This window comes from Cupressus sempervirens, chromosome 6 (genome assembly GCF_028749045.1).
Source record: "Cupressus sempervirens isolate cs-2001-9-10 chromosome 6, ASM2874904v1, whole genome shotgun sequence".
Classification (NCBI taxonomy): Eukaryota; Viridiplantae; Streptophyta; class Pinopsida; order Cupressales; family Cupressaceae; genus Cupressus; species Cupressus sempervirens.
In genome coordinates, this window is record NC_143123.1 from 489,767,936 (window position 1) to 489,794,802 (window position 26,867).

Here is a 26,867-nt window from a genome sequence, read left to right on the forward strand (position 1 = left end):
GATTTCCTTGTTTCATCATCACTTGAGTCAACTTCAATTGATTCAGATTCAATCACATTTACCTCAAGTACTCTTGAATCCTTTCCTTCTTCCATGGACAGCTTGGGCAAACTTTGAACAGGAAACTCAAATGTAGACAAGGATGTGTCATCTTTACCTTTACCTTTTATTTTTGATCTTAAATCAATAGGACCAATAGGATCAAAGTCTTAGCAATGACCATGTAGGAGGAAGAATGGGTAACTTCTCCACATTGTGCTGAAAATATTCAAGATCTAAGATTTGATCATCATCTCCAAATCCAGAAGGGATTGATGCCAATTTGAAATCTACAATCAGCTTCACAGTCAGCCAAGTATAATCCATGCGTTGTATATCCACCTTGGTACGTACATCAATCCAGAGATCGTCTAGACGATTTATGTGCAAGAACTGCTTCCTCATCTTATCATAGAACCCTCTCCAATCCAAACAATTCCTAGCTACAAACTTTTTCAATGTGATCCTTTGGAGTTCAAACTCCGCGTTCTTTGCTTTAGGCACTATATCTATTAAGTATCCTCCAATCTTCAATGGTATCGAGACGAGATCCCCACTCCAGGCCGATGCAAACTAGTTTGATAAGCATGTACTTCCATAAGTTGCCTTTCCAACTCCATGAGTATTATTTTATCAGTAGGGTACCTCAACAGTGTGTATGGCCCTCCCTTGAAGCATCCAACTCGTAGATATGTGAAGTTGGGGAACTATAAAAACATACAACTATACTCATTTACCTTGTTCCATGCATCAGATACTCACCTATTAGGAAGTTCTTTATCAAATAAGCACATAAAATTCTCAAAGAAGGCATCTAGAATCCTTTTGAAGTGTATCCGACTTTGCTTTAAGGGCAGCTACTCATAGTACTCCCACACATGAACTATAGACTTGTCATTTCTTGTTGACAAACCATAAAAGGTGCCCAAAGCAACAGCAACATATACCATGTGAGAGTTCATGTTGAACACACCAGTAGATAGTACGTTCACCAATTGCTCACATATTGAGTCACTCACCAACTCAACCCCAAACACTTTTTCTTTTTACCTTATTATGAGTGAAATGTACTTATACATCCAAAGTTTGAAGATGTTTGAATCCTTAAACCTTGCCAAGCAACTGAGAAGTGTGATGAGGTCATTGAATCTTCCTTGAAATCACATCAGCGTACTCCCTTGACTAGCCATTTGACAAGATTTGGCCTCTTGGTAATCAGCTAGTTGTCAAAGTGTCTCGCACATGCAAGGATGAATTCGGGTTTGTGAGTTACCAAGGGGAAAGTGGACCGAAAATGAATATGATTCCGCCTGACCCACGCCATATCTTATATAGCTGCAGCATTAACTCGTCCAAGGAAATCTTCAATATTCATGTGAGAACCCGTACTTATCACAATATGAAGTTACTTGTGATGAAGGGATGGAGTTATGATATTGATCGTTTTGATACTTCATCTTCTTTTTGCCTGTGCCCTTTGCTGGAGTAGGCTCTCTTGACATTGCAAAATGCTACGCCTGTACAATTGTTACATGAAAATCCCATAAAATGAGAACGTCTTCATGTGAAGGATCCATAGCAAGATTTTGACAAATTTTGGACAAGGTATGGATGGGGAAAATGGATGGAATGAATAAGGATAAAGAACGAACAAATGGGTCAAGCTCACAATGGGTAAAATATGAGTAAAATAGCCTCAAATGGGATTTTTCGAGTGAATTACATATGCGACCAACAAGCTTGGAATTAAATGAGCAAGGGGAAAAATGAATAACACATTGGGCATCTCATGTGCTAACAAGTGCAAAATGAGAAAATCTATCCGGAGAGCATGTGGGAATGACTTCAACCATAAGGCAGCCATATGGAGGTACATGGAATGCGTGATGGTGGGGTTTTAACTTGCATTTGCATGTGAGGAAAAAACGAACTCATCTCTCTTTTAAAACCGGAATTTTACACCCAACCGCATGTGCAAGTAAGATGAGTGCAATGTTCCCATTTTTGTCAGCATCAGAGTTTAAGAGATTAGCCTATTATTGTGATCCTCGTAAGCTAATTATTGTGGACATAAGGTCTTCCGTGGTAGTAGCTTGGCTTGGGACATAGGGTCTTCCGTGGTAGTAGCTTGGCTTGGGAGGGTCTTATCTTCTCCACAATTCAGTAAGTTGTAGGTTGGTCTTCGTTTGGCTCAGATTGGACTTCATTTGGGCTTAGTTTTGTGTACTTACTATTTGTGGTAAGTTGGTGTTGATTGACATGGACCCTTTCCATTTTTTGGAAAATGCATTTAGGCACATGGACAAATAATAGGCATGACTCCTATTTGAAACGAAATATTTAAATGATGAGTGTTTTGGGAGTTATTATGTTTTTAGTTGCCAAATTATTATTAAATAATTAAATGGCTTATTATAAAGTTATAATTTAACTTTATAATTTTATTTAAGTTTGAAGGTTGAGTTATCATTGGAAAGAGTCATTCATTAATTAGTTAAGCCAAGTCAAGTGAGAGAATCTAATGGAAACTTCTAATTAATGTCATGTGGTGAAGCTTCTTGAGCGAAATTACAATTTAGCAACAAAAGGGAATTTGGAGGTTATAAATACAAGCTAATTTGTTGAGAAAAGCTCATTTGAATATTTATTTGCTTTTATTGCCTTTGTGGCTTTTCTAAGGTTCTAATTTTCAAATCCCTTGCTGAGGTATAAGGGTTTGATCTAAGGTTTTTGCGCCATTGCTGAAGTATTGTGGAGATTGGTTTCTCGTGAATTGTGAAATATTCATAGTGGCTTCTCGTACTGTATTTCATGCGGCTGAGGAGCAATTATTGGTTGGAATAATTGAGTGTCTTCTCTTACTGTATTGACTGTAGCTGAGAGGGCAATTCTATCTTGGAGAGTTTGGTAATTTATATCTCTAATTTCTAGTAATTTCTGATTTGGATTCCTCGAGGCTAAACGTTTGTGGTTTTGCTGGTGACAAAATCTATGTGATTGCAAGCGGGAATTGTCTGAAGCATAGTAAGTTAATGAATAAATTCAGAATTTGTTGTGAGCCAATTGTTGTTTCAGATTTAAATGTGCAAATTCACATCGCAGATTTATATACTAGTGCTTGATATTTATTTGAGCAATGTATAAGGCTAAGGTTAATTTAATTTGTGAACAATTGTTGCATTTTCCGATACCGTGTTTTGAAATTTTAAATACCATATATTCAATGATAATTGGGTTGTTTGTCAAGTGTTTGTTGAAATGTCAAATGTCTAAATAAGTGGTATTGCTAGAAGCATAACCAAACAAGGTTATTACAATGAGACCTTGCATATGCAACTTGGAGAAGAAGATAGAAGACAAAAAGAGCAACTTGATGAACACAAAAACATGGAAATCTGAAAATGGAAATGACAAAGATTTCCATTCAAACAAATATAAACAAATGCCTTATAGAAAATAACCAAAAGAAATTACCTCAACTCCACAAAGAATTAAAAAAATAAATCCTTGTCCAAATCTTGCGCAAATCTGGAAAGAATCCAAGAGATTTCATATTTTAGATTTGTCCAAAGCCAAGACTTACATAGATTTCAAAATCCTCATGACATGGTTCGAATTTGCACATGTGGATATGGTTAGAGAAATGCAATGTCCAAAATGTGGAACAAACATAGACCTAGCAACTTCAAATGCAAAGACATGAAAAATGACATCTAGGCCAAAGATGAGCTTGCAAAATGATGAAAAAAAAGCTTGGGATCAAAAGCCCTTGCCTTAGATATTTTCTTGAAGAGTTTTGATGCAAAAATGCCTTGAGATCACAAGGTATTTTCATGGAGATCAAGCCCAAAATTGGTTGTTTTTGCTCAAACACATGTATTGACACATTATGCAAAAGCTCTTAAACTCGCCGCCTATAGCCTTGTAGGCTTTAAACACACTTTAGAAAGGCATTAACATGCTATGAAATGCATGCATTTTTCCCAAAAATCGTCATCTATAAGAGATAGAATGTTTTCAAGTCAAAACACATGTACTGAAACTGACAACATATTGCAAAACATATGTATTGCCTTGCAAAATCACAACTCAGCCTCTTAATGAAGGAAAATGGTTTTTATAACGGCAAAAGCATGTTTTAAAACACATGTTATTGCAACAAAAAACTGTCCATGAGAGATAGAGTGACTTCAAACCAAACCTCATTTTTCGGAACTTATAACATGTTTTGAAGTATATGCATTTCTTTTAAAAATCGCCATTCAACCCTAGATAGAGGAAACAGCAACTTTTGGGAGCAAATGCATGTTACAAAATACATGCATATCCACCAAAAATCACCACTTTTAGTTGACCATTTCAATTGCTAATGAAAACGCATTTTTTGGAAGCATAGGCATATTGGGAAATATATGCCATATGATATAAAATCGGCCCTTTTGCTCCAAGTGGAATTTATAAGTCAAAACGCACATTTCAATGGCATTTACATGTGTATTCGGGTCTAAAATCACCACTTTGCTTTAAAATGAATAAAGAACTCATTTTAATTTTATACTTACATGTAAATGAGTTTCAAAAACCCGCTTTAAATCGTAATTTAAAACACATGCATTTAATTATTAAAAATGAACGTTAAATACAATAACATATGCAATCACATTTAAAAAGCACACTTTTAAAGATGTTGGGACTTAGAACTTATTGAAAGTTGACTTTCATGAAATATTTTGCATGTGGATATATGCAATATGAAATAAAAATCCCACTTATACACTTAGGTTGTCTCATGTAATTATATTTATATTTGACCATAGTTTTTAATAAACTAACATCAGTAATAACCTTGAAATGAGCTATTTTCATAAAACATAAAAAAAACTATGGTCAAATCAACTCAAAATGAGTTGAACTTTTTAAATGGAACACAAAATCCACTTTAAATATCAAATATAACTTTATATCGTGCAATCATCAATAAAAAGTCCACTTTACGAGATTTTTAATAAAACTATGCAGTTGACCTGAAAACACCCACTTTTCCCCTTATGACTTGAGCTAGACAACTCCAATTTGGACCAAAGTTAACTCGAATAGAGCAAAATTCCAAGGGCTATTCACCTAAGTCAAAAACAAGGCCACAAACTATTTATAGCACAAAGAAAAACAAAGAAAGTTAACCAAACATCGAGTGTTTACAGTAAGAGAAGGAAAATTGTTTCCTACAAACCATAGTTACGGGACTCGGACTCACTTCTGACTCGAAAAGTCAAAATCAAACTTGAACTCGGCAAGGACTCAGAAAATCTAAAAACCCACGAAATTCAAGGATTTTTAAAGATTTAACGATTTTTTCATGCATAATTTAGTCAATTAACATCAAATACACAATAATTTAGATAAATAAAAGCTACTTAACAATCATGCGCAATTTTGCATAGATCACATAAGTATAACAGTGAATTTTTGAAGGAAAAAAACTGAATAACATAATATAAAGTTGGAGATTTAAGATTTAAGATTCAATCCTTAATAAATTCCTGACATACCACAACATCATTTTCAGAATTCATATACATTGAAAAAAAAAACACCTTCAAGAAGTCTCTATCTTTTTAAATTTAAAAAAAAATCGCAGTCCTAAGCTCAGGACTCGGCAGAGTCCTTGGACTCAGCGAGTCCACGTGGACTTTGCCACAAGTCGACCGAATCAGAGTCTAGAGGCCATTTGCCTCGAAAAGGCCGGCTCTGCCTCGGACTCGCAGAGTCCCGGAGCACTACTACAAACAATTGGGAATAATCTCCACGGAGAAATTTCAAAAGAGCACATAAATAAGACTACATGTAGAACAATTCAAGATAATGAATTATTTTCATTATTCCTTATGAATGCACTAAAACAAGGATGCACCTACAAATCCATGAGAAAATTGTGATGGGTTGCCTCAATTTTGTGATGTCAAAATTGAACAAGATTACCAAAAAATTGCATCATAAAAATGAGTTGCGTCCAACAAAAAGTCGCGAGTAAATTGTTTAGCATTTGTAGTTCCCTTGTTCAAGAGAGAATTGGAAACCTAGTATTCAATCCTACACATTGGGTAGTCACAAAACTCACATCAACGAGTACCCTAGCCATATATTGTACATATTAAAACTAGACATGATTTCACATCATAATTTGGTGAGCATACATTAAGCAACATAGAAATTTGTTAGCTGATGTAACCTCGGAGCACTATAGCAACCAACAAATAATGGTGTAGCTAATAAATACAGTGCATCTTAAACATACCTAAAACCCAATAGGTCACAAAAAGTAACTTTATAAAGACACATATTGAGGTTTAGCGAATGTCTGGAAAAGCATGCCAACTCGTTGCTACTCGCAAGGCAAAGCCTTTTTGTGAGTCGCTTAAAAATTTCATGGCATGTTCTTGGCAAGTTCTATGTAAATCACTTGCCCAAAAACACATCAAAATTTGCAATTTAATTGGAAAACTGCACATAAATATGCATCAACCTCTCAGATAAAAATGCATAAAAAACAATGATTTTGCACAATGTTTCTTTAAACATTCACTCCTTTGACACGTTTAGAGCATACAATGCATTTGGAAGTAATTTGTAAAATAATTCCATGATACTGAACTAATTTAATGAGCTCTAGGGTAGCATTTAATAGGAACATAACAACATCCATGCATGTGTTCTTTTTTTTCATATTTTTGCCAGCTGTTAAGGTTCATGTTTTACAAACTTTATTTGTTTTTGCATTATGCCAAGTTTCAAATTTAGTTTTCTGTCTGCGACATGCACTGAAGAAGCAACGGTGTTAGTAAAACACAGATTGTATTAGTGTTTAATTGATAATATCTCACTAATCATCTTGCATAGGCCCTTGGAAGAGATGTTTCACTTTGAGATAAAGTAGATTCCGAGATTATATGAGAAAACAGTATTCCTCTTTTTTGATACAAGAAGAAAAAGAAGAACCAACGTCAGATCTAGCAAAACGAGATGTTATTATAAATCTGATCATTTAAGACTATGATGTTTGAGATTTATGACTGTTTGACTGCTGAGACTTCAATGTCTATTATTATTCATTTTTATGCAAGAATTTTTTAAGATTATTTTGCAACATGATCTTTTATGTTCAGAAAAAATTGCTATATTTTTTCTGTGAAAGCCACATATTAGGCAGGCCAGTTGAATTCAAATTTTATGCACGCCAATGTTCATCTCCAATCAGAGTTACCAGTTTTGACGAAGAAAAAAGAAATTCACTTGAAATAAAGCTGTCTTACAAGTCCAATACAGGATAGATTAGATTTTTTTCAATCAATAGAAAGGACACCTGAAGAAACAAGCCTATATGGAAGCTGGAGGAATTCATCCAAGAGTACCTACTCTTGCAAAGGATTTGACAAGAAAGCTTCCCAAAAAGTAGGTATATTGTATACACCATCACAGCATCGTAATTTTAGTCGTACTAAGAAGCAGACTACTCATTTCATCTATTTATAATAAACCTAATAGTCCTTAACATCTCATTAACTCCAAATTCGTTTCAAATAATTATATTACCCCATAAGCAGTCACTGAGTTCTCTCAGGCCTCAAATAACTGTGTGGTTTTCTTTTTTCCAGCGTGTTTTCATTATACTTCTTTAGTGTGAATTGTGGGAACTCAATAAAAAAATCGTTTCAAATAATTATATTACTACGTTAGCATTTGCAGAGTGCTCTCATGCCTAAAATCACTGCATAAATTTATTTTTTCCAGCCTGTTTGCATTATACTTTTTGCAGTATCTTAATAGTTCTTTAGAATCTAAATTTGAGTATTCTATTAAACTCTTCTAAGAAGAACCCCAGGAATATAAACAATTATTTATAATATTGATTTTTGGGAGTTGTTTGGTTGAGTCGTTGTTACTAATTGTTTTTAGGTAATAATTATTCTATGCAAATCAACAAATAGGACGCTAAGAATTAGAAGAAGTCTGTTCCATCCATTAAACCATGGTTGCTCTCTTTTCTTAGAATTCCTTTGAAATATTTTACCTTTGACAAATGCATGACAGACTAAAACTAAATAAACATGATACCAGTGTACAAAAAACATCACATAGAGTTAGCAAGATAAAAAAAGAAAAGAAAAGCTTGTGAAAAATTCTTATAAACCTTTCTCACATTCTTTTTGTGTAAATTTACTGGAGCTTCTTCAATTCGCTTGCCTGATGCAGAACCAAGAATATCTTTCTCCATGTATTCTAAATTAGATAACGTGAGACATTAATCAGTAGCCTACCTTTAATTAAAAACAGGCTTAAATCTAAGAATAAAGGTTAAGATGGACCTATAAATCAAGAAGGAAACCAATTTCCCAACATTTACATTAGCATTTCTCATTTCTGAGCCAAGAGGAACACTTAAATTTATCCTGATTTCTGAGCAGAATGATATCAAAGTCAAAGAAATATTTCATTTTTCTAAGATATATAGGAAAAAGTTACCAGGTACAGCTGCGTGGAGATCTTGAACTTCGGTAACCATCACTGGAGTACTCTGTTGGGGTCTCATGCCAGTTAGATTTGAATTTTCTAAATCAGATATCTCCATTTCTCCCTGAGAACAATGTTGCAAAAAACATCATTCCACACATATTCCTTAATATCTCATTTGTATCATTTCTTAAAGATAAAAAAATGTGAGAAACTGAACAGGAAAAATCAAAAAAATGGTATGGAGCTACACACCTTATCACTCTCAGAATATGTAGAAGGGTTCACTACGTCCCTGATTTTGACATCATTTGGGCTTTCCCCGCTGTCAATTTCAGCCTGCTTGTCATCTTGCTTTGCTGATTTTGAAGAACTATCAAAGCTCAATCTTCTAACCCCGGAGCTCTGATTTTTCTCTAATGGGCTTTCTATACTCAACATTCTAGAAATGTGTGAGGGTGAAGAGGTGTTGAGTCTTCTAGATCTTTGTCGTGGTGAAGAAATGTGCAGCCTCCTAGAACTTTGTGAAGGTGAGGAACTGTGTGAAGGTGAGGAATTGTGAAGACCTCTAGAAATGTGTGAGTGCAAGGAAGTGTGTGGTCTTCTAGAAGATTGTGAGTGTGAGGAACTGTGAACTTTCACTACCTCTTCATCCCTTTTTTCTAAGGAAGGCTTACATGCATCTCTAATTTTAATCCCAATCCCTCTTTTAAGCTCTTTGTGTTGCAGGAAAGCAGCAGTTATTTTTGAAGGTGGAGTAGGTGATGTCAAAGGTGTAGGATTTTCCATTGGCTTTTGACAAATATTCTCACATGGACTTTTATCAAAAACTTCCAAATGAAAATCTTTGGGCAATTGGTGCAGTTGCATGCTAGTTTTATCTTCATCTGTAAATAAGGCTTGTGAATGAAAGGTATTACTCGATTCTGTCTGTGATTGTTGCAAAGCATATTTTGTATCGCAATCAAGAGATTTTGCATATGACTTTTCAATCTCATTAATCTCATGTCTGGCTTTTGAAATTGTCTTTGAGTTTGTGTTGTCCGCACCTTGTTTCATACAGTCCTTTAACAGCTCGCAAAATGCATTTCTAGTTGAATTTCCAAAAGAGACAAATGTTTTGAGGGGCATGTTCACTGTTTCTTCAGTTTCAGATGCGCACAGTGTCTCTGCATATTTTGACACAGAAAACAGCATTAGGGAAAAAAAAGTAAATCAGACCACAGACAAAATGTAAGTTAGTGGCATGTGCACATAAAAATATCTTGAACTGTAAAACCAACAACTTAATCAAACCTTTTTCTTGCACTGGATTTGGTAGACGACCATCAATTTCACCAACATTTGACATACTATGTTGATCATGTGCCTGTTTACAGATTTTTGAGTTATTGTTAAGCTGAACATCCTTATGGTACTGCAACTCTGCATTAACCGTCTCAGAAAGACATTCTTTGTTCCTTTGTTCCTCATAGGACCTTTCTGCTTCACTCGTGAAAGAGTATAAAGCATCTTCTTCCTCCACCTCTAATTTTTCATCATCTAAGAACGTGTATTTCTCAGTATCGCCAAGAAGTTTGCAATCAAAGTTCTTGGAAATTTTTCTCCTGAAAAAGATATCAAAAGAATTTAGACACAAGCTCAATTAAAATAAAATGTATTAAATGCAAAGATAGAATATGTATACCTTCCTGTACCTTGCCGGCGAACACGTTTCTTGAGAGATTGTTGACTGCAAAGAGCATCTGGTGAATTCTCACCCCTCAATTTTCTTATTAGTGCTGCTGCAGCTGTTATTAACAAATTGACAATCAAGTCATCGTTAATGATTTCACAATGAAGTCATTAGGCATCAAAACAAGATATGAAAATTCCACAAATAAAAACTATAAAAAGGAGAGAAGCAATAAGAAAGGGATCCTGGCAAAACAAATTTTCAAGGGAAAGGACCTTCAACTAGAAAAAGGATCCGCCTAATATAAGAGGATCAAAGCTAGGCAAACTAGCCAGTATGATGCTTGGGCCAAACAAAGGTATTCACATGAGGCGCGAAGAAAAGGTTTAAGGAATTCAACCTTCAAAAGAAAGAGACGAATGGAAACAAAATAAGACCTAAGGATGTTATATTGGATTGTGTGTCTAACAAGATGTGATACCATGTAAAGTAAACATGTGTCTTTCCAAGGGTTGACAAATAATAGAATGTTTTAGCCATTGCTTGGTGTTTCATGTTTCCACTAAATGTGTGTAGAATGTGTGGATGGTCAACAAGTTGAAAGGCCAAGCACCTCTTAACCAAGACTCTTGGTCTTGGTTTCAGCCAAAATGTTTCATAACAAAGAGGATTTTCCAATCATGATCATATCCTCCAATAGTAGAGAGAGTTACCCTAGTTACAGCCAAAGATGATCCTATCTTCCACAAAATGTGTCTAAAAGATGAATCATGCATCTTCAAAAGTTGCATTTGTAGGGTAGAAGGTGTAGAAAGGCAAAACTGGAAAGAATAAAAGTGAACCAAGAACGCAATAAACAATGTTGGTAGAGGATAATTAAAGGAGGTTACACTAGAGGTGAAAAGTGGGAAAAGAAGAAAACAAAGCCCGAGTGAGGATTGTTGTGAAGTTTCACAGCATTGCCCCATTGTTAGTGGGGACACCCACTTTTTGCTTTGCCAGTAAGCGTAGATAGTCCTCAGGGTCTTGATACAAAAAAATTCAAGTCTTTGGGTCATGTTAGACAATGAGACTAAGTTTGATGAGTTTAGGGAGCTAAGGCTAGGTAAAATTGACTAAGTCTGAGCAACGGTGAGTATAGAGAAAAATCTTGGAGGTAGGTCGGATTCCACCTACCTCCTAGGATTCATTATCCTAATCGCCCTTGATTTCCACCTCCTACTACATGTAGTTATAATCCTAGCCTATCCTTAGGGTTGCCTATGGGTGAGGTACTAAGACTGTACAAGGGCAGTTTGGCATGGTGAGATGCCGACTGCAAATCTTTCCATCGCTTCGTTCGCTCCACTTTTGAGACTCATTCTCCTGCTTTCACCCATCTGCGTTACTCTTAACTTTGTTTTCTTTGCTACAAGAAACATTTTTTTGTCCCTTCTCACTGCAGAGTCCTTCACTCCATGCTTATTTGTAATCCCCACATCTTCTTGCGCACCTTATTCCCTCAGTGTTCCCCCCCGCCCTCCATCCTTGACTTTCACTATCTGACCTCTCACACCATGACACTTTATGACATTCCTGACCAGCCATCTCTCCATCCCATTTTGCCTCCTTACTGTCATCTGTTCACCCGCTCCAATGTTTACGAGGCCATTAGATCCATGAGATGCCGCAAAGCGGCTGAGAAGGAAGGTTTCCAGGCCAAACTTTTCAAGCTTGGTGCCTCAATCCTTGACTACTACTTCCCTACACTCTTTAATAGAGTGGTTTGTACTGGTTTTCTTGATTCTTGGTCGAGGCATGTGATTTATCCTTTTCATAAGTCTGGGCATGTCCTTGACTGCGACAACTACAAGACCATCATGATCGAACATACATTTACCAAACTTTATGCCACAGCTCTGAACACTATGTAATCCAATGAGCTTGACAAGAGAGGTTGTAGAGCAAGAGGCCAGGTCGGTTTTTGTGCTGACTACTAGACTATGAATCACATCTTGACACTGGTGGCTATTATCGAGGAGGCTAAGCACCATTATGATAAAGCCTATTGTTGTTTTGTAGACTTTCGGAAGGCTTTTGATTTCGTTCCTAGGACGGCCCTATTTGAGAGGCTTAGTAAGATTGAGATTTTGGATATGTTGTTGACTGCTATTATGAGACTTTACGAGTCTGTGGTTGGTAGATTCAGGACTTCTGAGGGCTTCTCTGTTCCAATCCAAAGCACCATCGGGGTGAACCACTGTTGCCTCCTCTGGCCCACTCTGTTTGGTCTATATATCGACAAGATCGAGGACTTCCACATGACCTCCTCGCACCCCGGTGATGGGTGCTATTTACATCAAGTTTTGATCTCCATTCTCCTTTTTGCAGATGATGTGGTCCAACTGGCCTCTTCCACTGACAATTTACAGAGACTCCTAGATGGTTTGGCTTCTTTTTGTGATCAGCATCACCTCGTGGTCAATTTGAGTAAGACTCGGGCTATGATCTTTAACTGCTTATAGACCTCTCATCTTCATTTCTTTTTTCTGGGGAAGGAGATTGAGATCACTTCTTACATGTACCTCAAGGTGAAGTTCTCTGGGCCTTGCTTCAATTTGAGACAAGCTATCCAGTCCACAATCAGTAAGGGCATGGTTTCCCTTGCCATGCTTGAGAGACAATACTTCAGACATCATTTCTAGGACATTTCGTCCAAGTCGTCCCTCCTAGAATCCTTGGTTAGGTCGACCGTTCTTTATGACTCTGTAGTTTGCGGACCTGTTCTTCTTGTCCCGAATTGGGCCTCTATCAAGCACAATTAGACATTGCTTCTACGACATATCATCAGATACCACAAACTCACCTCCCATAGCATTATCTTAGTCGAGGTTAGTGTTCACCCTTTGAAACTTGCGACCATATTTGATTTTATCTGATTTCTCCACCGCCTTTGTAGTTTTGCAGATTCAATTGCCGATCGACTTAGATACTCTTACCTAGCCTATTGTTCCTCTGTTACAATTACGAGATCTAATACTAGCACTAGATCTCATTTTTGGTATGCCCAGGCTACCTCTCTTTTGAGTTCGATTGGAATTGAGATTAATCACCTTCCTCCTTTAGTTCTCGCTAGATACTCTGACTCACCTCAATCCCTCACATCAAGAGTTGAATGAGCATGTCAGACTAGCTATTTATAGACAGTCCATTACCACATCCTCCCAGAGGATTGGGAGGATTACGTCTGAAGATGGCCTTCTACGCTCAGCATTTTCTTGAGACCCATGATGGAGTTATTGTTTTCCCTGCCTATTTATCTTAGCGTTGGAGTCACGCCCTGCGTTTCTCTCTAGACTCCTCCAAAGTTGGCTCCCACCACCACCATATGGATAGAGATGACCAGATCTGTTGGCTATGTGCTTTGGCAGAGGTTGAGACTGAGACTCACTTTATTTTTTGTTGTCCTATCTACTATGAGATCAAAGGGAGATTTCATTACCTATTCAAAGATTGCATCTCTCTTTCAATATTCTTCAGTTACATTGACAAGCGATGCCTTGCACTTTACCTCTGAGAGGCTACCCAGCCCCGCGATCATACCTTGCAGTCACTACTACCACAATATCATACCTTCGATCAGCTCATCACCGCCTTTTTCTCCCCCTTATCTCCACCACGGGGCGGGAAAAGGTCATCCAGTATCTCTCAATCCATATCGGTGAGACATTGCACCAATCTTTCCAGGCAGCGACACCCTTCCAACGGCTCTCAACAATGATCTAGGACTCTTGACAGTCCGCAGTTATACCATTTTGTTATCAATTTCTTTTTGCCAAGGAAGGACCCCTAATTCTTGCCTTGGCTTTTCTACTCTTACCTTTTGTTTTGTTCCTTTTCAAACATCGTTTGGTTCTCCTACTCTTGTCGACTCTCTTGTTTGTAAGCTAAGTCCCATAGACCCGTCGTGGTTTTTTTGTTGGACATTAATATTATTATCTTATCTTATGCATCAAGCTCACCTTGGAGCCAAGTTGAAGAAAGAAGGGGGTTGTCTAGTAAAATTAAGTGGTGTTAGTAGTTGTTAGTTTGGTTGAAGGGTAGGTGGGAATGGTTACAATGGTTAGTACTCACACACCTTCGACCTTTATATATGTCATGTACTTGTGTCAGAGAGATATCCTGATTATGTTAGCATTTTAGTGATTATTGTCGAAGTACTTTGATGGCATACATTGTAGGACATAAACGATATTAATAAAGAAGCATCTATAAGTTCTTTGGCATTACTATGTTCTATTACCCTACGGGGATTTATTTGGCGAAACTAAAATAATGGGTCAACCACTAAATAAAGATGGTACAATTAGCAATCAAGAAACCAAACACACATTTGAAGAGTTGTTTAAGGAAAATGAGCATTGACTGTAGATTTTACAAATATTTTGTAAACATCAATGAAACTCGCGCCTAGAGGGGTGACATAGGAGGATCTTCCCATGAGCATGGTGAGGAATTCCATAGGAGAGAGTCTCGTGGTGGCGAAGTACTTTTGGTGCCAACCACGACTACTAGTACAACATGTCTTTTCCCTAAACCCTAAACATTTCTTTTCCAATGAAACAGATTCTTCAAAGACACGAAGAAAACAAACGAAGGAAGGAGGAGCATGAGGAGAGCTCAAGGAGGCAACGCATCCTAAACTCCTGCAAGAAAAATAATTAATGCCCAATATTTTGAATAAGCACAAAAACTATACCCAAAGATGATAGGAAGATGAATATAAGGTTATTCAAAGAGCACTAAGATTACATGAATAAGCCAAAAGAAGGTAAAGGCTATAGAGAATTGTCAAGGGATGGCCTAAAGGGGAAGAGGGGTTGCCCAAAATAAACAAGATGAGTGTCGAAGGTGAAGGGTACGACAGTTACCATGTGTATGGTGTCAAACAAGTTAACCTAATAGAAAGCAACAAAGAAATTGAAATATTCAAAGACACTAGAAATTGGTTGAGGGACCATACCCTTACACAACTGCAAAGTCATGGGATGGAACGAGAAGCCCGAATGAAAACAAAGGAGACCCAAATAGGGGTGAAGGGGATGTTTGCACGGAGGAGAGTATCAGGAGGGCACTGAAGCACAGTAACCAAAACAATCTATTTGGTTCTATTGTACCAAGCTCGGGAGAACACACCAAACTAGGACCAAAGAAAACCATAAAAATGGAAAATAAACAAAAGTTGCCTAGGTTCATGTGTGACCAGATGGAGGATCTCGTACGCCATTGTCAGCCAATGAGATGACCAATCATGATGAATGGGTAGTGCAATTTCTTGCAACCCTACTTAGAGGAGCCATTGATGGTTCCCTGACAAGAAAAAAAAAGTGAACATGTGGTATGAATTGATGGAAGCATTTCAGAGTGAATTCTGACTACTTTGGGAAGATAATGAGATCGTGACAGAGATCTATAGTACCAAGCACGGAAAGAATGAGATCGTCAAAACATACAACCAATGACTAAAGGAGTTGGTCGAAAAATGGATAATCGATTGGTGAATGACTTGAACCAACAGTAGTTTGTTGAGAGGTTGAAATCCTCTCTAAGTTAGAAAATGAAAACCTAATCTCCAACATCATATGAAGATGCATTTAACAAAGCTATGGACCTGGAAAGTGAAAGTAAATAATCAAGGAAGAATAAGAATAGATTATCAGATGATGATGTTTTCTCTAATGGGAGCAGCAGTAATGAGTAGTCTACCAAAAAGTTGCAAAAGCTTCACATTGATATACATTGTATGATGGAGTTTAAAGCAATTAAGCGTAGCACCAGCAAGACAAAGGCAAGTTATGGTGCATGATTTATATGGAGGAAGATCATACGAAATGCAAATGCCCAAAGAAAGCCTTCTATGGCATTTGCTAGGTGATGGGTCATTCCACCAGGGAATGCCCATACAATATAAAAACGAGAGGTCCACAAATACTCCTCCCAAGAACAACTGGCAACACTCACAGAAGTGGGAACCTCTTAGATGTAATCCAATACCAACACATCATCAGGTGGATATTGTAACAATCGACGCGAGGGAAAGGTGGCAATAATAACAAAAAAGGTTGGAGTCGAATCCAACATGATGTTAAGGGTCAAACCCTACAACCAGTGCAGGCCACTTTGCTCATGATTGCTGGAAGGAAGAAACTTAGTAGCATTTATGTTGATGGTGTGGTTTGGGTTTTTACGAGGATGCAAATTGATTGAAGCTCGAAGTCAACCTACTGAACATTGAGAAGTCCGATGAAGATGAAGGGGTACTGGTAATTACACAAGTACAAGCCAAGAAAGCCACATACCCAAACCCCTAAATAAAGAAAGCAATGGTACGAGAAGCTAAGACATATATTGAGTTAGAGATGAAGGCAGAACGAATAGACCAACTACACGGCAAATAATTCTTCTCGAACACATACAAAAGCTGAACAAAACATTAAGACACAAGTGTTGTTGGCAAAGGTGCTAGTTAAGATAAAAATTCCTTCCAGAAACAATCTCATAGTTGAGGGTGGTCATACTAAGCACCGTTCCGGTGCCTACCCGTACGGCAGAGTGCACAAAGATTTCGGTCATCCCTTTGGCAAACCAAATGCTATTGGTCTTGATCAGTGGTCGACACCCAACGGTAGAGGAGATGGCAATCACAGGAGCACATGCCAAAAAGCCCATGTACCCAGACCCCTAAATGGAGAAAGAGATGGTACAAGAAGCAAAGGCAAACAATGAATGAAAGATGATGGCAGAACGAAGAGAGTCACTACACGGCAAATACTTCATCTTGAATGCGTACAAAAGTTGAACAAAACATTATGAGGTAAGTGTTGCACACAGAGGTGCCAGTTAAATTAAATACCTTCTGGAAACAATGTCATGGTTGAGGGTGGTCATACAAAGCATTGTATTGGTTCCTACCCATATAGCAAAGTGCACAGAAGTTTCAGTCATCCCTTTGGCAAACCTAATGTTATTTGTTGTCAACAATGGTCAACACCTAGTGGTAGCAAAGATGGGCATCCTTAGAACCCTCCAAACCAACACATTGTTGACGGAGGATATAGGGTTAATGTCCTACCTGAAGAAACTTGGAAGACTGAAACTGTGGCTACCTACCTTCAATCTAGTGGGGATCGACCAGCATAGCATCAAGTCAATCAGTACTGCGATAGGACAGTGGATAACAATTTTTCCTAGACTTCAAGGTGATTCCCTTGAAGAAGAAAGAGTACAATACCATTTTGGGGAAAGTGTGGATCGTCACGTGAAGGTGAAACACAATTGGAAGAAGAACACCCTATCAATGGAGAGTGGAGGAAGGAAATTTGTCGGCAACCTTAGATGGTGAGCAAGGAACTTGCATCTTCTTCAAGATTTGAATTCAAAAGGAGAGGTAAGTAGCATAGACCAAGGAAAGTGTGAGATGGAGTCGAATGATGAAGCCATCTTGGAGCGTGACGGATGCTCCAAAGATGACATAGATTCCGTGAATGTACTCTTCCACTAGTAGATGGAAGATTACAAATTACGAGAAGCCTGGAGAGAACTTGTTTCTGGAAGGAGAGACCCAAGTCAATGTGACTCTGACACACAAGTTTAATTTTTAAAAAAACAATATAGTATGAAGAGCCCTTGTTGAAGGTCACAAACATCGAGAACGAGGCAAACCCCAAAAATATATTGGTCGGGGTTCACCTTGTTGAAGATGTAAAAGCATGGACGTACAAGGACGTAAAGAGGGCACCTTTAGAGTTGTACGTACATTGCATTCCATCGGTACCTAGAACCCAGTTCATATGGCAGACTGTACCAAATGAACAAAAACTATGTTGTTAAGGTAAATGATGAGATGGAGTGAATGTTGGAAGCTGGCATTACTTTTGGGTCCAAACCCGTGATCGGGTATCCCCCAATGTCATATCATCGGAGAAGGCAAACTACATCCGCATTTGTGTGGACTTTTGGTGCAAAAACGTCTGCACCGTCAAAGATCCCTTTCCCATACCATTTAGAGATAGCATTCTTTAGGAAGTAGCAGGACATCAAATGTAGTCTTCATGGATGGATTTTCAAGCCATAACCAAATCTCCATCATCTAAGAAAATAAATTGAAGACTACATTTGTGGTGGACAATGTCTACGTGTACAACTTGACGGCCTTTGGACTCTATAACATGCTAGCAACCTTCTAGAGGACAATTCTAGACATCTTTGATAAGTTGCACTAGGGAACTTCAAGGGTAATAGAATAGGTCGTAGGGTAATAGTTTAATACATAAGAGATTATACAGAAAATCTAACAGAACACAATAACGCCAAAGAACTCACAAATGCTTCGTTAATATCATCAATGTTTTACAATGTATGAAACCAAAGTACTTCTACAATAATCATTGTAACCCAACATAGTCATGATATCTCTAGTATGTAAGTACACTGCATATATAAAGGTCAAAGGGATGTGAACGCCAACCATCACGACCAATCGTAACTACGTACCCTTTGACCAAACTAACAACTACTAGCAACATTTAATTTTACCCAACAACAAAGTTAAGCAAATCAAAGCTAAATTTTGATAAATTAATAATGTAAAAATCCTTGGGTAGTGACAAAATATGTCCCCTACCTAAGAAATTATCCTTCATTTCATTTGATTTCCACCCACTATAAGATTTAAAATCCTTCTCACTTCTTAATTTTTGCTCTAACAATAGAGAAATTCCTCTGAACATTAGGAATCTCACCTCTACATGAGATGAAGACTAGTCTAAGTCGATGCCACAAGTCTAGGTGGAACAAAAGCGAACTATGATTTAATGTATGGCCAAATTATGTTGTCAAGACTAGACATGGGGTTTGAATTCCTCTTAGTGGACTAATGTCTGCCTTAAATTTGAAGAGTCTAAACATGACACAATTCTTTCCAAAATGCAAGATAGGCTTTCAACGCAAAATGGTAAGGTGATTTAACGAGTTGGGATAACATGAATCCTATCTTTGGCATGGTATAAGTTTCGCCCTAACATAAGATGATAAAACATGCACAAAGTATTTGATTTATTGGGAATAAACAAGGCCAAAGCAAAGAGAAAATTATCCTCATCCTCCTCGAATTCCCACCTTTCATTATGAAGGCTAAAAAACTATTTTTTTTGATCTCCAAGCATGAACGACACCAAAATGGTGATGAAGATAGTGAGGGGCTAGAGCTATTTGATTGTGAGCTCAAGAAAGATCAAAGGGGAAATCCCTCTAGGCTAGGTGGATTCTACCAACCTATGAGGAATCTATAATCTACAAATAGTTGAAGATTCCTCTAACATATGAAATATCCATCCCAAACAATAAAATCCTTGAGCAACATTAAATTTCACCCTAGAGTTTTTGAGTTGATAACCAAGATCACAGAAGAATTAAAAATCCTTGAGCATTCAAGACAATAATAAGAAGCAATGTTATTAGGGATCGACTAAGCGTTTCAAGAATCATTTCCTTAAATGGGGCAGCCCAAGGCTTTGGAAAAGCAAATAAAACAAAATATTTCATCAACCCAAAGGCCAATCAAATCAGCCTCTAGTGAAAGTTGTGCCTTCCTAAATCTGAACCGCCTTTATAAGAGCAGCAATACTTAGCTATTTCAAAGTCGAAAAAATGTCCTTTTACATATGTTCAGCCATAAAAGTGCTCTTTGATTGGTAGCAATCTTTTCCAAAGACAATGATATTTCTATCAACTATGAGGCAGTGAGTCATTTCATGTGGTGGTGAATTGATTTGAGAGGTGGCAGACCTAAGGAGGAGGATGCCAAAGAAACCGAATTTGGGCTTGTTATGAATAAAACTTGTTTATTTCGAGAGGAATTCACAACAAAAATTAGAACTAGAGATGTGCCAACAAAATGAAACTTACTCTTGGGCTTGAGGAAATCCAATTTCATTCTCTCTATCTTGATGATATTGCAATTTCATTTCATAAGCATTTTAAAATCTCTTTTGCATTGTTTATCTCATATCATCTTATGAGCTTAATACTTTTCTCCTTGGTTTTGCAAAGTGGATACAAGAGACCAGCAAAGCTAGAAGGAAAGGAGGAGATTCAAGGGAGATTAGGGTCAAGAACCTAAAACTCGAGCTTGAAGACTTCAAATGAGAGGAGTGGTTCAATTTAAGTTGTCAAATTTCAAACTTAAAGATAATGATTAAGTTCGTGAAGATCCAAATGTAAGTTCAAGTCATAGCAATGAGAAAAATTTCTAGAAGATGAATAAGATTAGAATGATGAAGCAATTGGGGAATATGCCATCATGTGGCAAAGCTGGACAATGTTGGTATCAAGACCTATTTTCTCTTCATCAAAAGATTTGACCAAGTTTATAAGATAAGGATGTTGAGATGGCACCTAGTTAGCCTCTAACAATCAGAAAATTCTACCTACAAGCACATTCAATCACAACATGTCAAGTGTACAATTTTCTCATTGTTTATCAAAGGCATTGCAGTTTTCTTATTGGCCCACAAGGTGTTGCCTTCATGTAATTGGTCGACAGTGTGGCAACCATAATTTGGGTTTTCAGGGATTCATCTTGGCCCTTAATCTTGAATTGATCTTGGCCCTTCACTCTGATTTTACAACTATAAAATGTTGAGGCCTTCTCGTTTCTAAATGATTAGATTGGAAGAGATTAGATTAGATTAGAGAGCTAGAAGTAGTAGGTTAGCTAAGGGAGAGCCTAGATCAAATTGTTGCTATAATGCTATCAAGGTGGTTGATAATTCGTTGTTGATTTTCATGGTGAATTACTTAATGTTGCTTTAAAGTGTTGCAAGTTTTCCTCAACCTTGCTTGGAGTAGATTTCATTTCATGTTGATCAAAACCGGGCCACTAGCCCTTAGCTGATGTTAAGTGTGCCTTGTGTGGTTAGTTGATGATTAAAGAGGACATGTTGATAATTTGCATCCATTTGATAATATTGAAGAGGATATGTTGATGTGAAAACCATTATTCCTTAGAAGCTTGCACTAGATGAGCTGACAAGATTGCATCTAGTAGAGTCCATTTTTATCCTTGATTCCTTGGATTCATAGTTAGGAGTAGCAGTCAAAGTTAGAAAATTTAAGTTGAGGTGGATGTTGGGAAATCGAAACCATGTTTTCATTGCACATTGTGAAGCCAAATGTTTTGAAGTGCAAGCAATCCATATCCATTGAATAAACAAGCATAAGTCCCCAAAGTGATTGCTAACAAATCATATTATTTCACTAACAGATTGTCCACAATTGGAAGGAACCTTAAAGTCATTTCATGATATTACTTTGCAAGCTTAGCATGAGAGATGACCTTATTCAAGATAGGATTGAATGTTTGTTGTTTCATCTCAAAGCATTGAGTGTTTCATTATGTATCTTGTAGTGGCACAGAACTCACATCAGCAAGGACCAACTCACCGAACTAGGAGGCATTTTGGTACAATTGCCAAGCCCAAGTGTCATGACTCCTTTTAGTAATATTAATAATAAAATAAATTTAAATTTAATTGCAACTTAACTAAGATGAAAAGATCCTTTTTCTAGTTAAAATTTGTCTCACAATGATGACACGTGACAATCTCTAACAGCTGCTTAATATCATTCACCATCACAACTCAGCATTCCGAAACTAAATCATTTATTCGATAAATAAAGGTGTCGCGGTCTGTGGTTATCTTGCTGCCAACAATCAACATAGCATGAGGCTTCATGGAATAAGTTTAAGCATGAACATACACATACAATGAATTTATCATTATAAAGTATAGCAATCAATTTTGATCGTGCATATACAGTACACAGCTAGTGAGGAAATGGTGATATGTTAATCTAGAAATGATTGTATTGCAGAAATTATATTTATGGCACTGATGTCTAGCAGCAGTAGCTCGTATAAAGTGACCAGAAATTTGTATGTCCAAGGCCGGGAATAACAACCCAATAAATATGTTAGTAAGCATAACAAATAGTGACCAGATCGTAACAGCTGACTACATTATATATCAACTACATTGAGAGTAAAACACAGCAACTCACATGCTATGCTTATGTCAGAGACTATAAAAAGAATTTTAACGTGCAGTTGAAAAAAGGAAGGTAGCAATAACAGGCAGCACTTCTAATAAAGCAATAAAATAATACAAGTGATACAATCAGACAGTGACGGCAGTTATAAGGGACAATTTATATAACAAATCAATCTGTTATGAAGAGACGCAGTGAAGGAGAGATGTGTCTCTTAAACATGCAAGGAATGTAACCCTTGAGTCGTGTAAGATATATAGTGGATAACAAAATCCATTCTGGGAAAAGCTTTGAAGGTTTAGAGATAAGGAAAGATATTTGACAGTCTACAAGAAAGAGTTCAGAGGGATTATATAGGTTATCTGGTACTGAACGAATGCATCAGAAGTTATTATCTATTCATGATTGGAAAGACAAGAGATTATAGAATATATTGGGTACTCATATCAAGGAAAAGATCATGATATCAAGTAACAGCAGATCAGTATTCTATAGTTTATCTATAAATCAAATGCTGATATACAGAATAATATATTCAGTGGAACCCGGGTGCGTGCACCCGGGTCAAAGCCCTGGCGCACCCGGTGCGCGTAAGCACCCAGTGCGGGTGCATCACGCACCCAAGCACCCCCGCTAGCTGCTTTTCCGCCGCCGCACCGGTCGAGCACCCGGGTGGGATGTGGTGCTCGGGTGCTTCCCGGGTGCTCGGGTGCACAGGTGCGCCTCGAGTGCTCGCGGGGTGCTTCCTGGGTGCTCGCGGGGTGAGCCGAGAAGAAGCCCAAAAAAGTATTAAAAAACAATACTTTTTGCATTTTTTTTTGTTTTTGTTTTTTAAGTATGCTAACCCTAATTGGGTGTGGGTCCCATGTGGTCAATTTGAAGGCTTAATAAGACCAATAGATCTCATTTTCATTTCACCATTTTGGAGCAGCAAAGAGCTAAGTGAGAAAGAGTGTTTGGAGGAGTTTGTGAGAGATTAGTGGGTGGTTTTGCAAGGGATTGCAAGATCAAGAGGAGCAAGAGGAGCAAGAAAGTTTGATTTGGCAAGAGGAGCAAGAAAGCAAGATTAGTCTATTTTAAGAACAATGAAAAAAACTAAAAATTAATATAGATAATAAAATAAAAAATTATAGAACTAAGAAGATTCAACTATCAACAAGATCCAAGAATGAAACTTGAAACTTGAAAGTAACTTAGTAAAACGTTTCAGCATATGCCATATTGCCATATTTTTATTTAGTATTTACTTTTAGTATTTAGCTTCATTTTTTAATACTTTAAATTTTTAAATAGTAAATGTTAAAATTAAATAGTAAAGTTTTAAGTTCTAAATTATTTTTACTTGGGCTGAAATGTATCATGATCATTTTTATAATTTTATTTTCATTTTGTTAAATGCAATTTTATAAATGGCTTCTAGATCCAGCCAAAGTGCAGAAGACATGGAAATTAATGAGCCAAGTGCATCTGATTATGAGCCTGAACCTAAGCCTAAAGGAAGTGATCATGGGGCTGATGTAGGTGGTCAATCTGAGCCTAAGGAAGAGCCTCCTTATGTTGCACCAAGGGTGCCTTCTACTGATTGCCCTTTAGAGATTTTGAGGAAGTATGCTAGGGGTCCTTATGACCCAAAGTCCCCTCTTAAACAGTTTGCTACAAAAATTACACGCCCTACACCTTCAAGGGGTGGCACATGCAAATGGAAGTGCAATATATGTGGAGCAGAATGATTTGGCAGCATTACAAGAGTTAATTCACACCTTTTTTGGAGTGGCTATGGTGTGAACCCATGCATGTTCTTGTCAAATCCTGAGAATGTCAAATACAGAATTGAAGTGAATAAACTATGGGGCATTCCTGATGATACTATTGTTCCAATGCCTAGATCTTTGTCTGCTAGGCAACAGGTACAGCATATACAGCAGTTACAGGGGCAGCGAGATACATCTACTCGTATCTTGCATCAGAGAGCAGGGACTATGTCACCTAAACCATCATTCTCCTCACCTACACACAGTTCAGCAAGGGACAGCAGTAGGGGGAAACGGAAAGCAACTACAAGTCGTACTAATAGTAACCCCATTGCTCATTTATTTAACACGCATGCAAGGGACCAGTTAGATGATGTTGTTGGTGATTTCTTCTTTGCCAATGGCATCTCTACACATGTGGCTCGATCTCCCTATTTTGTGAGGATGATGACCATGGCAGTGAATGAGTGAGAGCCATCATATGTGCCACCAAGTGACCACAAGCTGAGGACTACAGTGTTGGATAGAGCCTATGACAAGGTTGGGATCTTGATAGAGCAAATGAAAGCATGTTGGATGGAGTCAGGTTACAGCATTATCATGGATGGGTGGACGAACATTAGTCATCGTCCACTCATCAACATTATGGTTACATGCACGGAGGGCCCATATTTTTTGAAAGCAATTGATTGTTCAAGGCATCGTAAAGATGCTGATTTTCAGTTTCATGTGCTTAGGGAAGCCATTGAGGAGGTTGGACCACAAAATGTGGTCCAAGTTGTGACAGATGCAGCACATGTGTGCAAAGTTGCAGGGAGGTTTGTTGAGGCAGCTTATAGGCATATTTGGTGGACTCCATGTTGTGTACATGCCATGAACAATGCACTCAAAGACATGGGGAAAACAGAGTGGATTAGAAAGGTGGTTAATGATGGGAGAGAGCTGCAGATGTTTATCTGCAATTACCATACATCACATGCACTTTTTAGGAGCTTCGCAAAGAAGCAATTCCTGAAACCAGTTGAGACCAGGTATGCATCATATTATATTCTCTTGGAGAGAATGATTGAGCTGCAAGAGCCATTGCAACTCATGGTTATGACACAAGAATGGAATCAATGGCCTGAGTTCAGAACAGAGCAGGGGAAGAGGGTAATGGAGACAGTGAAGGGTGATCAATTTTGGAGTGATGCAAAATACATAGTCTCCATCATTACTCCAGTGTTTCAGGTGATCAGATATGGAGATGTAGATTCACCTAGCCTTGGAGAGGTTTATGAGTGCATTGATTCCATGCTTGGGCAGATGAGGGTTGTTGTGCGTGAGAAAGACCCCACTCTAGCATTCTATATGGAGCACATTGAGCCTATCATTCACCGCAGGTGGGAGAAGTTGAACACTCATTTGCACATGGTTGCCTATGCATTGAACCCGAAGTGGTACATACCTAGGCCTGGTAGAGTCACACCACTTCGGAATGATGAGGTGAAGAATAGGTTCTTTCGATGCATTGCCAAAAAGTATGATACTGAGACTGCTAATGAATTCACACCGAGTTATCCGAATTTGCTAGTCTTTCAGGTAATCCTTAAATCTTGATTCAGTGCTATAAACTCTTTATAATTATAAGTTCTTTTAATAATTAATTGTTACTTTACTTTAAGTTATAACTCTATTTAAGTTATTTATAATTTTAATATTATGTTGTAAACTTTAAAACTTGTAACTTGTAGGATGCTCAGATATTGCAAAGGTGGATCTCAAAACCATGGCACAAAAAAATCCCATTTTGTGGTGGAAATGTCATGGGTCACAAAAGTTAAAGATCACCTCACTAGCCATTCGACTGCTTTCTCAAGTTTGTAATACTAATAACTAATTCCAGCCCTTTACAATCTTAACTTGAAAATTTTTACCTTGCTGATTTTAATTTATGATTCATTGATTCAACAATTATTAATCATCAATTTATCATTTATCATTTGTTACAAATTGTATGAACATTTGTTTATAACTTGTAAGTTGTAACTTTCAACTTTGTTATCTCAGATGTCTAACTCCTCAGCTGCAGAGAGGAATTGGTCCTCCTATAGCTTCATTCACTTTGTTAAGAGGAACAGACTTACCTCTAAGAGAGCAGAGAAGTCGGTTGTTGTACATGGTCACTTGCAGCTCAAAGATCGCAAGACACGCAAGTACAAAAAGAGCCCTGCAGCACGATGGGATGTGGAGCCAGAGGATCCAGCTCAGATTGATGAGGATGCCGATGCAGAAGCCAATGTAGGGCTAGTTGGTGTTCCTCTAGAGGATCAGGATCTTACCTAGGAGGAGTCTAGTAGTTCCAGTGATGAGGACTTCGGCATAGGGAATGATTAGAGAGCACTTGAGAATCATCCATTCTCATTATTGGCATTTTGTCATTTTGTTGATTATACTCACTTTGATATGGCTATGATACATTATTATTATTTCATTGTTTCATGCTATTCGGCTCATTGTCATCATGAGCATCTTTATGATATATGATATTCATAAAATCATATTTGAACAATGAATTTTGAATCTTGCATCTTGAACTAAGTTAATTTGTCAAATGGTCATTAGTAATAGTAATGGTTATGAAATTTCAAGTTTCAAGTTTGAACTTATGGTTTGTGAATCACATTTTAATTTTCTCTATTCATTGTAGTCAACTATATTTGGTATGTTAATGTTACATTGTTATATAATATATCGAAGTATCATTTCATAATTAGCATTTTCAATCATATATATTAATAATATTATATATATACTATGCAACCCCC

The 26,867-nt window shown here is 37.5% G+C and overlaps 1 protein-coding gene across 4 annotated transcripts in view; it reads right to left on the reverse strand.

Moving 5' to 3' along the window:
- Positions 1-26,867, reverse strand: part of LOC149553169 (uncharacterized) — an 89,197-nt gene that overhangs the window by 41,857 nt on the left and 20,473 nt on the right. For 2 of the 4 annotated variants that reach the window (XM_089788669.1, XM_089788668.1), the window contains exons 4-8: positions 10,235-10,337; positions 9,844-10,154; positions 8,803-9,716; positions 8,560-8,671; positions 8,237-8,316 (exon numbers count right to left, since the gene is read on the reverse strand). In XM_089788669.1, coding sequence (XP_089644795.1) covers positions 8,237-8,316; positions 8,560-8,671; positions 8,803-9,716; positions 9,844-10,154; positions 10,235-10,337 — 1,520 coding nt within the window. Of the gene's footprint in view, positions 1-8,227; positions 8,317-8,559; positions 8,672-8,802; positions 9,717-9,843; positions 10,155-10,234; positions 10,338-26,867 lie in introns of all 4 variants that reach the window. The other 2 variants (XM_089788667.1, XM_089788666.1) reach the window with 1 other exon arrangement.